This window comes from Oreochromis niloticus, linkage group LG23 (genome assembly GCF_001858045.2).
Source record: "Oreochromis niloticus isolate F11D_XX linkage group LG23, O_niloticus_UMD_NMBU, whole genome shotgun sequence".
Taxonomy (NCBI): domain Eukaryota; kingdom Metazoa; phylum Chordata; class Actinopteri; order Cichliformes; family Cichlidae; genus Oreochromis; species Oreochromis niloticus.
In genome coordinates this window covers 11,320,609-11,334,728 of record NC_031986.2, presented here as the reverse complement: position 1 = coordinate 11,334,728, position 14,120 = coordinate 11,320,609, and the positions used below count along the sequence as shown (strand labels likewise).

At 42.7% G+C, this 14,120-nt stretch overlaps 1 protein-coding gene across 1 annotated transcript; it reads left to right on the top strand.

Moving 5' to 3' along the window:
* The first annotated feature begins 5,131 nt into the window (after positions 1–5,131).
* LOC100696162 (zona pellucida sperm-binding protein 3) lies at positions 5,132–11,569 on the top strand. The gene is made up of 11 exons (XM_005450060.4): positions 5,132–5,577; positions 5,672–5,774; positions 6,211–6,329; positions 6,408–6,526; positions 7,488–7,591; positions 8,265–8,442; positions 8,687–8,804; positions 10,279–10,370; positions 10,496–10,590; positions 11,118–11,255; positions 11,414–11,569. Exons 1-11 carry the CDS (start codon positions 5,227–5,229, stop codon positions 11,536–11,538), a joined length of 1,542 nt encoding a protein of 513 aa, XP_005450117.1. The 5' UTR covers positions 5,132–5,226; the 3' UTR covers positions 11,539–11,569.
* Positions 11,570–14,120: the final 2,551 nt, after the last annotated feature.

Here is a 14,120-nt window from a genome sequence, read left to right as displayed (position 1 = left end):
TTTTAAATTTTAAACATTTAATAAAGAGAAAAAAAATGTTGAATGCCGAAAAATCATAAGAAAATGGTGTGTGGGTGTTTGTATGTGTGTGTGTTCTGTTCCACAACACTTCAAAACCACTACATTTTGATAACATAAACAATGGCTTTTCTTATATATATAGTTTTCATATTCCTCTAGTTTCTGTAGACAGGATTAGGGTTAGTGTTCCACCTCAAAGTGTGAACTGTGAAATTAGAAAGTGTGAAATTAGAGACTGGACAAAGTTAATGAAGGCATTTGTGCACAAATCAGATGGTAAAACAGGAAAGTTTCTGAGAGTTACTCCAGCACTCGTGATGTAGGACCGAGTGGAGGCTTAAGGTCAGCGCATTGTTCCTCTGCATGGGGGTGATGACACCTGTCAATCAGCCAGCGCCGAAGACCTTTACAGCGTGACAAAGGCCGCTCGCAGGCCATTGAGGGAGACGCTGGCGGCTTCATGAGAAATGTCACGGATGTTGTGTTTAAAATACGAGGTTAGGTTGTGTGGAGTGTGTCTGTGTCACTGTCACCTCGCCGTGTCACTTCCAGCTCTCTGCTGAATGATACATCAGCTGTTATTGCTGTGCTAGGAGATTGTTATCCCACTGGTGTGTGTGTGTGCGTGGCAGCAATGTGCAGATGTGTGGAGGGCTTTGCGTGTGGTCAGTAGGTGACGCAGTGTGATGCATGTCTTTAATAACAGTCCATTAGCTCCCTGCATGCGTGTGTGTGTGCCTGTGCACAAACCCTATGTGCATGTTTGTATCCAAGACTGTGTGAAAGCAGAATGTGCGTCCTTGTGTGGAGATGTGTTGGATATGGCCGCTGATGGGCCGTGAATCAGAGCCTGGCGTGCTGTTATTTCATGTTGCGCCCACCGGGACCCACAGAGCTGCTTGTCTGTTATCCCTAACCCCAAGGTTCACTGACCCCAGCCACATTTTTCTCCTCTCCCTCCTTTTGTTTTGACTTTCTCCCTCCCTTCCCCCCGGTCTTTCTACTCCCAGGCCTTTCTCACTTTCTCTTCTTACTCTCACACTTACTTCCTTGGCTCTTTTCCCCTCGCGTGCTTCAGTTTCAACCTTTTCAACCTATCAAGGAATCCACAAATTTGCTTCCTTCTAAATATATATATATATATATATATATATATATATATATATATATATATATATATATATATATATATACATATATACATATATATATATATATATATATATATATATATACATATATATATATATATAAATAAAAAAGTCTGACAATCTACCAAGATAGTTTGAAGCAGTGGCCCCATAAATAATGCCAGCGCCTTAAAAGCACATGGCAGTACGTGTTGGAAGGCAAAATATCCCTCAGAAATATCTCCCCTATCCCACGCAAAACCTATTCACCGCCACATGAGCGCTGACAAAACGCGCAGAAATCCGCTGATCTTGAAGCGCTGTTCGCCCACCACAACAGCAGGCTATAACTAATCCATCTCCCACTACATGTTTTTAATGAGCCTCCATAACCGTAATCCGTATGGCGCAGTGCAGCGAGGGCCAAATCGAGCTGTTTCCATGACTTTGTGCTGTCAGCAAAATGTGACAGGGGACACGTGTGTTTTCCTGCGTGTGTGTGCGTGTGTGTGTGCGCGCGTTGCTCTCTCTGAGCATCTGTGTTGTCGGTGTGCCATCACGTTTGACGATTTTCCATCTGGTAGAAGTGAGTGGGAGAACGCGCGTGTGTGTGTATGTTTATTGTCTTAGTAGAGGATCGGCCTGTTTTACCTGCATCATCCTGTCCTTGTTGTTTCAAAAATGCATCAGGAATATTGGAAACAGAAGCTGATGGGAGTGGCAGCTGTGGATGTGTGTGTGTGTGTTTAGGGGTAGAAGCTGCCAGGCCCTTTCACAAACCCCCACAGGGAACCACATTAGGGCCCTCCGGGGGCCAAATTAGAGGGAGCTAACCAAGTTAGAGATCGGCGGCAGAGGGGGTCTGACTGGCAGGGATGGACTGATTTCACTCCCCCCCCCAAACTAGCACACACATACACACACCTCTCTTTGTTTTGCCAGTGATCAGCAAAAGATAAAAGCCAGTTCCTGACAATAGCAGCCTCTCTGTTGGGTAGTCTGCAGGGAGATCCTGAGAGAGAAAAAGAGCTATAATGTATTCCTGTAGGTCAGCAAGGATTAGTGTGTCTGTATCAAGGGGGAGCTATTTAAGCTCATTTAGCTTTTAAAACAGGATTTTTCCCCCCAAGAAGATCTTATTATGGTTTTTGTTTGAGGTAATGTTATAGTTTTGCATAAATAGAGTTTATTTCCTCAGATATATTGAAATTACAGGTGTCGGTGGTTGCTTTTTATGCCATACGCTTTAAAAAGCCAAAAAAACCCAAAACAACTAATGTGACATGTGCACTCTCTCCTACAGCACTCTGTAGAAGACGTTTACTGACTTCTTTAGCCTGAAATAATTCGAAAGGTTAAATATTAGTGTTTTGGTCAAACGGCGACGATCCCAACCCCTTCCTCAAACCGAGTGAGGATCTGAAAATGAAATCCGTGCCAACAGAGCAACATATTACACTGTCTTCAGCTTGCTTCTGTCTGAAACTACATTAGGAAAGGTCAGTTATGGAGAACTCTGGAACTCAAAACAAGATCTGAAAGAGCTGCACATCTGCTGGCCAGAAGGGCAAAGCAAAAAAACCCAGACGACGGCAGAAAAGCTGCGGAAAGGTTTAGTGGGCAAAAAACATCTGGTTAAAGCAGACCTGTTTTTGGAAACAAGTGAAATTGTATTTGGACTGAAAAAGGAACACCTTGGATGAAAAGAGCACCTAGCTCACTTTTAGCACTGTGGTAGATACCCTGTGCAAGTTTGCGGGCCAGGATATATTACATGTACATGTTAATCTACCACTAACATTAATACCCAATAAATGAAGTTAGCCAACATTTTCTGAAGTAAAATAAAGATTTAGTAGTACATACAGTACATTTAATATGTACTGTATGCATTCACATTATCTGTCCAACATATGGGATGGTATTGGAACTTTAGTAGCATTAAATTCCATCCATCCATTTACTCAAAGGCAGAAAATTCCCAACATCCCAATCTGGAATAGGCTATGCTAGAACATCAAGGTGATAGCTCCTAGTTTTCCTTAATTCAGTCAGATATATATTTGTGTTGATGTCATACAAAATGTCCAATTTTATCCCTTCTTCTCACAAAACAAATTCTTCCTGAAGCGACTGGAGCCTAAGACCAACTGTCAAACTCCCATTCACTTGGACAGTTGGAAACACACATCCAGACTCCACCCAGAAAGAGCCCAGAACTTTCTTGATAGTGCCAACCACTGCACCACTGTGTAACCCCACTAAAGGTAGTCACCACAGCAGATCCACATGCTTGATTTGGCACAGTTTTTTCACACCAGGTGATAGTGTACTGCCCAGTGCGTGGGATCAGCACTAGCAGTACACTAGCTTGTGACTCCCTGAGGCTGGGTTCGTGTCTCTGCCCACTCTTGACCCAGAGATCTCACATACGTAAGGCGAATGTTGAAACCACTACTCCATGGAGCTGCTGCTGATTGCCCTCAGGATTGTGTTTTATCTCCGTTTTTGTTTATTTTGTATACCAACTCTTGTAAAAGTACTTTTCCTAACAGACATTTATTAAGCATGCAGATGATCCAGCTTTAGCAAGCCTCTTATATGATGGAGAGGAAGGACATGCGCCACTGAACATTTTATTAAATGGTGTGAGAGTGCAAATCTCATCCTCAACACCGCAAAGACAAAGGAAATGTCAGATGATTTTAGGAGGAAACCATCAGCCCAGCCCACTTTCATTACCAGAGAACTGATCCACTCTGTGAACAAATACAAGCATCTTGGAGGTGTGCATAGACTGAAATACACTCATGGACTGACTGCCTGGGCACCAAGGCACAGCAAAAAACATATTTTTCTGAGGAAACTTTTATCCTTCAAGGTGTATTCCAAATTTTCTGTTGTGTTGTTATTGAAAATGTTTTGACTTTATATTATTTGTTGGTTTGGAAATGCCTCTGAGGCACAGAAAAGGCAATTAGAAAGAGTAACAAGTTGTTGGGATTGCATTGCATTACCAAGTTTAGAAAGATTTTAAGACACCATATATGGAGCAAGGCAAATAATATTGTGAGTGATGTGAGGCACCCACTTGCCTATCTATCTATCTATCAACCATACTTTAGATCTTAAACAGACCATAGACCATCTGCAAGACTGACATGCCTGCTGGCGCAGCCTCAAGACACACCCCCTGCTTCCTGTTACGCGTCATACACACCGCTGACCAGCACACACACTCACACATTTGGTAGCGGCGGTGGTGACATTTGTGAAATCTCTCAGTGGATGATCATAAATCTCAGTTTTATGAGCGTCTCTGCTGAACTCTGCTAACTGCTGACCGCATCGCCTTGACATTCAAGATCACGCAGCATCAAAACTCAAGGGAGGGCAGGGGGGGCAACTCCCTGAGAGCGTAGATTGATTTGCCTCACGAGGGCCGTGAAAGCCACTTACTGTTCGGGGGTCAGGCTTGTTTCTGTTTATAAAAGTCTTTGTTCATTACCAACATGATTGCTGGACATTTAGCAGATGGCAGCATTTGCCCTTTTGGGATTTGGCTAAAAGTGTCACTGGTGCTGACGTTTAAACAATTTTGTGTAGCGCAGCAGAAGTAGAAAAGCAAAAAGATGAACACAAACCCCGCCTTTTTTCCCACAATACAAATATACGCATAATTAGTTTTAAAGAAGCAGTTTTTGAGATTATTGTGCTGTCCATCCCCCCCCACCCCAACCTGTCATGGCAGATGGTTCTGCCAGACGTTACTTCCTGTTAATAGGGAGTTTTTCCTTCCCACTTTCACCAACTGCTTGTTTATAGAGAGTTATCTGATTGTTGGAGTGTTCTTTGTTTTACTGTAGGATCTTTTTCTTACAGTAAAGCGCCTTGAGGTGCTGCTGTTGTGATTTGGTGCTGTATAATGGGGAGCGCAGCAATCAATACTGAAATACTCCAGGCTGGAATCCAATCAAGTCATTAGGAGTAGGTGGAGCCAGTGCCAAGTTCCTATACCTGATTTCTGGTGAAGAGACAAACACAGCAGTGCTGTCTTGTTTTGTGAAAACTTCTAATGGAGCTGGGGTTTGTGTTCGGCTTTGTGCTTTTCTTCTTAGCTGGAAACTTCTGCTTCACTACACAAAATTGGTTAAACGTCAGCACCAATGACACTTTTAGCCAAATCCCAAAAGAAGAAGTGACAACAAGCTCGCAGCTGCCAAGATCACTGCAGACAGCCGGACGTCACCAGATGGAACAAAAGGATCCGGCCGGCTTTCCTGTCAGCTACCGGGTCAGGAGCCACCAGCTCAGGAAGCAGAAACCTTCCCAGCTGGAGCAGGGGGAGACCGTCCAAACTCAAGAGTTGGCACAACTGCAGGAACAAGATCCAGATCTAAACCTAGCAGTCAAGCAGAAATCAAAGGTAGTATAGAAAAATTATTATTATTATTTTTAGACAGCTGCACAGCATTTATTGAATTCTCTGCACTATATAATCCATTCGGATGTTATTCCAGGTGCCAGTGAAGTTTGAGGAGCGGGTTCCTGTGCCAGCTGACAGTGTGGTGGTGGACTGTGGCGAAGTAAAGGTCACCGTCGAGGTCAAGCGGAACTTCCTAGGTAATGGCTGCCCATTATTTGTTTAAATTGATCGAATTTGCAGGGGTTTTTTATCTGCAGTGGCACCGGCACAGGTCCACTTAACATACCTTCTGCTCTGATGTCTAAAAAGGAAAGGTTTAGATTAGAGGCCCAAATTGGAAAATTGAATGGAACAGTGAAGATGGGAGACTCAGTGCTGATTACTGCAAATGGCACAGACAATGGTCTCGGTGATCAATATTACGTTTCCTCTTATTTCTTCACTCTGTGAAGGGGCATTCGGCTTGTCTGTCGGGTGCTCGAATGCTGACTTTACAGCAGTGCATTAAGAAACTTTTCTGTTTGTCCTGTGGCTGAACCTCCACTCCTCGTGAGTGTTATTGACTGGAGAAGGATAAAATGGCCTCAGGTAATGGTCTCGATTTAAGCAGCGCCTTCTCCGCTTTGTTCTTAGGAAACGGTCAGTTGATCCGTCCGAGTGATCTGACCTTAGGAGACTGCGCTGCGGTAGACACTGAGGGACTCGTCCTGGGGTTTCAAACGGAGCCGGAGGGCTGCGGCAGCACAGTGACGGTGTGTGGCTCTGTTTTCTCAGGCCTATTTACTGTCGTGCATTTCACTTCACTCTTAACTGTTTAATACTTTCTTCAGATGACTGAAGAAGCCATCATCTACACATTTACTCTGATGTACTCTCCGACTCCGATTAGCAACACCTTCATTTTAAAGACCAACCCTGTTGAAGCGGTAATTCAGTGCCACTATAAAAGGTAACGCCTTGTGGTTTACCCCCCATGTTCGTTAGAGATTCATTCTAAATGTCTGTAAAAGGATAAATGTAATCACTGTGATGTCAGAAGCTATGAGTCTTTGAAGCTATGAGTTTAGCGTTTTGCCTTCTCTCTGTTGCTGGAGGGGATGTATGGATAGGAGAGACCAAACGTAAGGCAGCTATGCCCAAGTGCCTTTTTTTTTCCCTCTAAATATTCAGTTTAATTCATTTTTATTTATATAGCAGCAAATGACAACACCAAGATGCTTTATATTGTCAGATAAAGACCCTACAGTAATGGAGAGAAAACCTCAACAATTAGGCAACCCTCTATGAGCAAGCACTTGGCTACAGTGGGAAGGAAAAACTCCCTTTTACCAGGAAGTAACCTCCAGAAGTACTAGCTTTAAGGAAGGGCAGCCATCTGTTGCAACCAGTTCGGGGTGAGGGGAAAGAGGCAGGAATCATATTATATTTCCACATGATGTTAGTGGAAAAAAATGATATATTTATACAATCATTTGACTTTTCGTACCAAAAGGAATTCACCCTCTTTTCTTATTACTTTCACTTCCCTGAGTCTGATGGTCGTCCAAATTTCCTAGAGTATACAAATCTAGCTGATAGCACAGGTTATACAGAGTTATCTGCAGGGCTTATGAATCTGTAGCACCCTGTCGGTATTACTATCTATAGCAGTCAGAATGCATGATGTCTCACACCAGTAACAGAGAACTGTAGCTTAAACTGGTTTAAAGTGCATCCTACAGTATATAGTACTAAAAATGCCCCCAAAGTCCTGAACTTACCTTGGTGAGCCATGCACAAACCCTTTTATAGTTATGTTTACCTGTAGATGTTTAACTCTTGTATCTTTCTGTCAGTGGCGTGAATATTCTTCATCCTTGATGGGGCTCTCTCGAGTGAAACGCCCCTCCTTCCTGTAATTGTCTTCACAGGAGGCATTACGTAAACAGCGATGCCTTGAGACCCACCTCGAAGCCGTTGGCCTCCCTCATGCAAGTGGAACAGTGGCTGCACTTCTCCCTGCATCTCATGACAGGTGGGGGCAGGTCAAAAATGACAAACTTGGCGCTTATGTTCTGAGGGGAAGGAAAAACTTTTGATGTGCACCAGCCGGTCTGGCTAATTTCCCCGGCGACAGGCGTAATTGCAATCACTCGAGGCCTCGCGGGCTTCGTCGCGACTGTTAAAGATGCTAAACACCGACTTGATAAACAGGAGTGAAACTTTTGCATGGTGATGAGCTGAAATTACATGCCTCGTAGGCTGCAGCTGACCCGACAGGGTCACTCGCACAATGGAGTGATCAATATACTGCTGATTGTGTGTTTTCTAATTAATTCTAAGCTATGCGCTGCAGACAGGCACCGCACCAGACTGGTGTTCATCATCGTCATCATATGAGCAGAACCGTCCTCCAGCTCTGATTTACTTACTATAAACCTGTCTGGACTGGATGCAGTTATGAAGGAAATTATGAAAGTTTTAAACTAGTTTTTAAAGGCACAGACCTCATTTGCGTTTCCTACTCAGGTTAATGATTCATTTATTGTCCTCTTTAAAGTATTTTTCTCTTACTGTTCCAGTACCGATATCCTACTGTCTGCTGAAACAGTGCCACACTCTCTCCCACGGGCATCATTTTAGTTTCATCTAATCGGATTGATGGCCCCAGCATTACACTCATACCTTTTTCCTCTGTATTTGATTAGAGGACTGGCAGTCGCAGAGGCCTTCCAGCGTTTATTTCCTGAATGACGTGATGCACATTGAGGCGGCGGTCCTCAGGGGTAACCACATACCTCTGAGGGTCTACGTGGACGGCTGCGTGGCCACTGCGAACCCAGATCCATACTCTCAACCCAGATACAGCCTCATTAACAACCACGGGTGAGAAGCTGTGGATCGTCTGTGGAATACTGTACCTTAAAGTGACACTAAATACGAACAGTCACTGGCTGTATTTGTTTCAAAGGGTCAGCTAGACATAATAATCAAGATTTACTGTTTGGGTCACAGTTGTGTAACAAATGGTGCATATAATCAGCAGATTTTTGCATGTAAAACTCACGCCCGTTTTTTTTTTTTTTTTTTTTTTTTTTTTTTTTTCTTTTTCTTTTTCTTCAATCATGAGATGTTTAACTGACACTAAGCTGACGGGATCCAAGTCTTACTTCATGCCGAGGAGCCACGAGGATAAACTTCACTTCCAGCTGAAGGCCTTCAGGTTCCACCGAGATGACAGGAAGGCTGTAAGTAGTATAAAGATGTGTTTATGCAGTTTTGAAACTACTGATCACGTATCCTAAAGCTACTATAGAGAGGTGCGATTTGCAGCACCTGAGGTGTTAGTTTAACCACTTTACTTTTTTCTTCTTGCCTTCTGTTAGTTTTTATATATAGCAAGCCGACACCTAATATATGTGTTTGAAAGTGTTGTTTCGGGGCTACAGTATCCTCAGAAGCTTTGTGTGGAAATGGAGGAAATGAATGCCCTTTGTGGTAACCATTGATAACCATTTTATAGGTTTAGGATCCCTGCCATAAATATGAACCAGTATCAACTCCACAAAACCTTTTCTTGTGTGCCTTTTACGTCAGCGTTGGATCGTAACATTACATTAACTTTGATCAGTTTGCCATTTAGAAACCGTTACCTCCCAAATGCAGCAAGCCACTTTGAATCCATAAGAGCCTAAAAACTTTGCTATTGATGTGCTAATGTGAAATGGGCTAACGTTGTTTGTGAGAACACCGGGCTGTGGAGGACAAAGAGTGCCAAAATTAAAAGGTTATAAAAAAATTATTCGGCATGAAATGCGCCACAGTGACGTCCAAAGGAATTTTAGGAAAGCTTATATGAATTAAGTTTCATATTTATGTGTATTTGCTTTAATTTTATGCATTTTTAAATGTACTTTTCATTTTATTTTCTTTAGAATTTTCCATTTATATTTAAATAATTACTGTTTTATTTTGTTTGACAGGAAATGCAATAAGAACTAATTATAATTATATTATATTTAATTGTTTTGAAGGTTTATTTTAGAATTCTCGTTTCCTACATTTCTTCCTTCTACATTTCTCCTGTGCTTCTGTATACACGGGCCCAAACTTGCTCTTCTGGGCAAACTCCTCCAGCTGTTCTGGGGGAACGATGAGGTATTCCCAAGTAAGTCTAGAGATATAATCTGTCCAGCAGGTCCTGGGTCTGCCACGGGGCCTGATCCCAGGGTTACAAACTCAAAACACCTCATCTGGGAGGTTTCCAGATGCCTGAACTTTTTTTGAACTAGGTCCTTTTTGATATGGAGGAGTATGAACTCTACCCTAATCTCCTCCTGAATGACAAAGCTCCTCATCAAATCTCTAAAGGAGAGACCTGACCACCTTTTAGAACAAGTGTATTTCTGCAATTTGTATCCATAGTCTCCTTCTTTTGGTTATACCCAGATCCCGTTATCATAAGTGAAGGTAGGAATGTATATTGCCCACGAATACTGAAGCAAATAAATCACAAATTGTGTAATAACGAGTTTTTGGTTTTTTGGGGTTTTTTGGGGTTTTTTTTGTCCATTTAATGGCATATTTGTTTTGAGTCAAATAGTTTTTTAAATTATGGCAGTTTTGGCTCTCCATACCTGTCAGGACTCCTGATGCAGTTTATCATATAGCACATCCATTCTGAACATTAATACATTTCCATGTCGTTTAACTTTCTCATAGCTCTACATCACATGTCACCTGAAAGCAACGCCAGTCTCTGCACCCGTCGACTCGGAGCACAAAGCCTGCTCATTCCTGTCTGAAGCTAAGAGGTCAGTTTACACAAAGATGGCTCTACTGTACAGGTGTTTGCCTTCAGATTCGTTGCCATGGCTCTAATGCTAATGCAAAGCTTTGCTGCGCTTCCTCCTAACAATGCGTTTTCGGCTCTGGACAGATGGGTGGCATCAGGTGGAGACAATAAGGTGTGTAGCTGCTGTGAGACCAGCTGCAGCACGCAGAGATGGAAAAGAAGCCTTGCAGCAAATGATGGTACAGTTTGCAGAAGCGACTCTACATGACAACCTGGGATAGGTCCTGAACATGTGATGCCGGCCCAGTGGGGGGGAAATTATGCTATTCTAACCACTTTCATTATGAAAAGCATTTGCATATGCAGAATCTGTTGATTTAATTTCTGCAAACATTATTTTAAAAAGGTGTTTTTTAAGGGGCTGTGCCTAGCTGATACGAGGCTGTCTAAAATGTCATAAAAGTAGCAAACATGCATATTTTAGAAATACTTTTTCTTTTTTAAATTTAGTTTAAATGCATTCATTTGGAGTATAATACAATCAGCCACAAACCTACACAAGCAGAGGCTCCACCCGTGTTTAGACGAGCTTGCTTGCGCTCATTTGGCACACATGCCATTTATGTGGTGGATTGATTTTGAGTTAATCCCTTTAATTGTCCAACCAATCAGTCGTGTCGGGAATGGTTTACTCAGCTGGCTAAATGCACTAAGAAGATTGTTGTTTCCCTTCCAACCCATATTGGATTTGCTTATTTTTATGCAGCTCTGCGGTGGGAGGGGACGGTTGCTCTGGGCCCCATCCTGCTGGAGGAGAACGTTCTGGAAGAGGGGTCGACTGAGCCGCTTGAGCTTCCTCCAGAACCAGTTTCTCTGCAGCAGACACAAGAAGTCACTCGAGCTGGTAAGACACCCACAAAGCAACTCAAGGGGGTTAAAAAAAAAAAAAAAAAAAAAAAAACCTCTCTGACTTGACTTTCTTCCCACTCCCTTGAGTTTTCTCTCAACTGCTAATAGAAGTGGTAATATTTGTCTTCTGTGTCCTCATCCTCCCTTTTTCAGCCTTGTTTTCAGCAGTAGCCCTGCTGTGTGGAGTCTGGATGGTGCTTGCTGTGGTGTTAGTTTTCACCAGCACTGTGATTTGCAGCAGACTTCGCAAACCCACCGGATACTCTATTTGCACCTGAGTAAGAAGAAAATAAAGCATTCATACCCATGCCTCGACCTTTATTTCTTCTGTTTTCCTCCCTTTGAGTATAGATCAAGGACCAGAAGTCTATTTAACCAAAGTTCATTATGCAATGGACATAAATTCCAAATTCGAACATGGGGGGTAATCAAGGTTCTTCACAGCTAAACCTTTTCTGCTTTCGCTTCTGCTTGGTGGCATCCACAGTGATGCTTGCATGCTTAGGTACTCTTGGGGTTAAGGGGTTGAGCCGGAGTGGCCAGCCTTGCGAGAAAATGACTTGGCCATAAAATGTACACTGTTAACACAACGTGTTTTATATTGCTCTATCAATCAGTATCCTTTAATACCAGGCAGGGTCTTACATTGAGCCTGCTTCAAGGTGTGAATACATTACTGTATATGATCCAGATTTTTCATATGGTGCAGGGCGGGTGTGGCCACTGCCTGACCTTTATTGTAAATCCAATATAATTTTGAACAAACTAGAATGTAAAAACGCACCAAAGGAAAAGTACTCGAGGTATAAAATGAGCCTGGGTGCAGACTCTTTTTGCTAAATTCATGCATGGATGATTTGCTTGGTTCATATTTTTTTTTTTTTTTTTTTTTTTTTTTTTTTTTTTTTTTTTTTTTTCCCAGCTTGTCCAGCCTCTGCCCTGTTCTCTGGGAGCTAATTTAATACACGCCATTACTACCAAGCTGCCATGCAATTCACTTGAGCTGCATGAGATTTTTCCATCTTTGTAATAATCCACATCTAAAACAAAGATAACTCTGGAGGGGGAAAAAATGGTAAAAGTAGCCGCACTGACAACACACTGCGAGGTAAAATATAAAGTACCATTCCAGGAACAATAGTCATTTTTTCAGACTCGGGCCATTTTCATGTTTTTTGTTTTGTGTGTTTTTTCTCCCCTTTAATTCACCCCCCTCCAGCTTTCTGCCAGTGGTGGAGTATTCATGAAATGGGGCTCATCATGAACTGTTGCTCACAAGCCCGGGAAGACGAATAGACATAATTAAAAAGCCCATAAAGGCGAGAGCAGGGGCTTTTATTACAGTAATATGTGAAGGCCTTGGTTTAATGGGGTGTTTGTTCCTGTGTGCAGGGCTGACGGCTGTGCTAGTTTACTGCCAGAGCGATGCTGACCGCCCCCACCCTCCCACCCTCCCCATCTCCACCACACCAGAGGCTAATAAAAAGCCATACCTAATGATGCACCAGCAGGGCGCATGACAGCGACAAGCATGCACACTCTGAGGCACAGTGATGGACACTAACCCACTAGACACGAACCTCTTTCTGCAAAAAGGTAGAGAACAAAGAGGCGAGAACAGGAAACCAGTGGCCACATGTGCTGACAGAATGGCTTACTTTTGCAGTCTGAGGACGCACAATTGGCTTTGCATTCACTGGTAAACACATTTCCCTGTTTTATAATGGGAACAACAAATAATACTTTTTCCCATTTGGAAGGAATGTGAAAAGTGAGATTGACATTTTATTAGCAGCTCGCATCCAGAAGACACATTAGCTTTATTTTAATATTCACTCTACTTTTTGGTCTCTGCCAGCGTGAGAGAAAAATACTCTTCTTTAACTCATAAATGCTGATTGCATTCTGTTGTTTAGTCCATTTAGAGCTAGACTAAACTTAGGTAAACCACGGGAGCTGAAATAAGCTAAAACACTTTGTAGAGTTGGGTTTGTCTCTACTTAAAGTCTCAGGTACAGGCATAGATTTGGGATGTATGTGAAATGTAATCAAAGCCTGTATCGAGCCTTACTGGTGTGATACATGTGGAATGGTCTCAAAAAGCAAGGCATTGCAATCACCAGCCACCTTATTAGGTACACCTTATTAGTCAGAGAATGCAAATCAGAATTGTCTTAATTCATTTGTGGTATAGACTGAGCAAGGTGATGGAAACATTTTTCAGAGATTTGGGTCCACATCACCAAGATAGCATCACACAGCTGCTACAGATTGGTTGGCTTCATATCGATGATGAGAATCTCTCGTTCCACCACAGCCCAGAGGTGCTCTATTGGATTGAGATCTGGTGACTGTGGAGGCCAGTTAAGTACAGCCAACTCATTGTCATGCTCAAGAAACCAGTTTGAGATGATGTGACCTTTGTGACATGGTGTGTTAGCCTGTTGCTATCATTAGATGGGCACTCTGTGGTCATAAAGGGAATGGACATGGTCAGCAACAGTTCTCAGGTAGGCTGTGGTGATTAAATGTATCCCCCACACCATTATACCACCACCAGCCTGATCCATTTATACGAGGCAGGATGGATTCAGGGTGTTTATGCCAAATTCTGTCTCTACCAGAAGCAGAACTCCAGACTCATCAGACCAGGAAATTATTTCTTTCCTCTTTCTTCCCCAATTTGATGTTCAGTTCAAACTTCAGAAGATCGCCATGACTATGTCTGCATACCTAAATGCATTGAGCTGGTGCCGTGTGATTGGCTGATCACATATTAATGGTTAGTTAGTGCCTAACGTGTGTGTGAACGAGTGTGTGCAGCTTCACAGACGCTGGATTGTGATTTTAATGTTATCTT

What these genes read in the sequence shown, in the direction of transcription:
- LOC100696162 (XM_005450060.4), top strand. Translation starts at nt 5,227, where the DNA reads ATGGAGCTGGGGTTTGTGTTCGGCTTTGTGCTTTTCTTCTTAGCTGGA. An exon ending in GCTGCGGCAGCACAGTGACG is followed by an intron (nt 6,330 to 6,407) that starts GTGTGTGGCTCT and finishes TACTTTCTTCAG; the next exon opens with ATGACTGAAGAAGCCATCAT. An exon ending in AGCCTCATTAACAACCACGG is followed by an intron (nt 8,443 to 8,686) that starts GTGAGAAGCTGT and finishes TTCAATCATGAG; the next exon opens with ATGTTTAACTGACACTAAGC.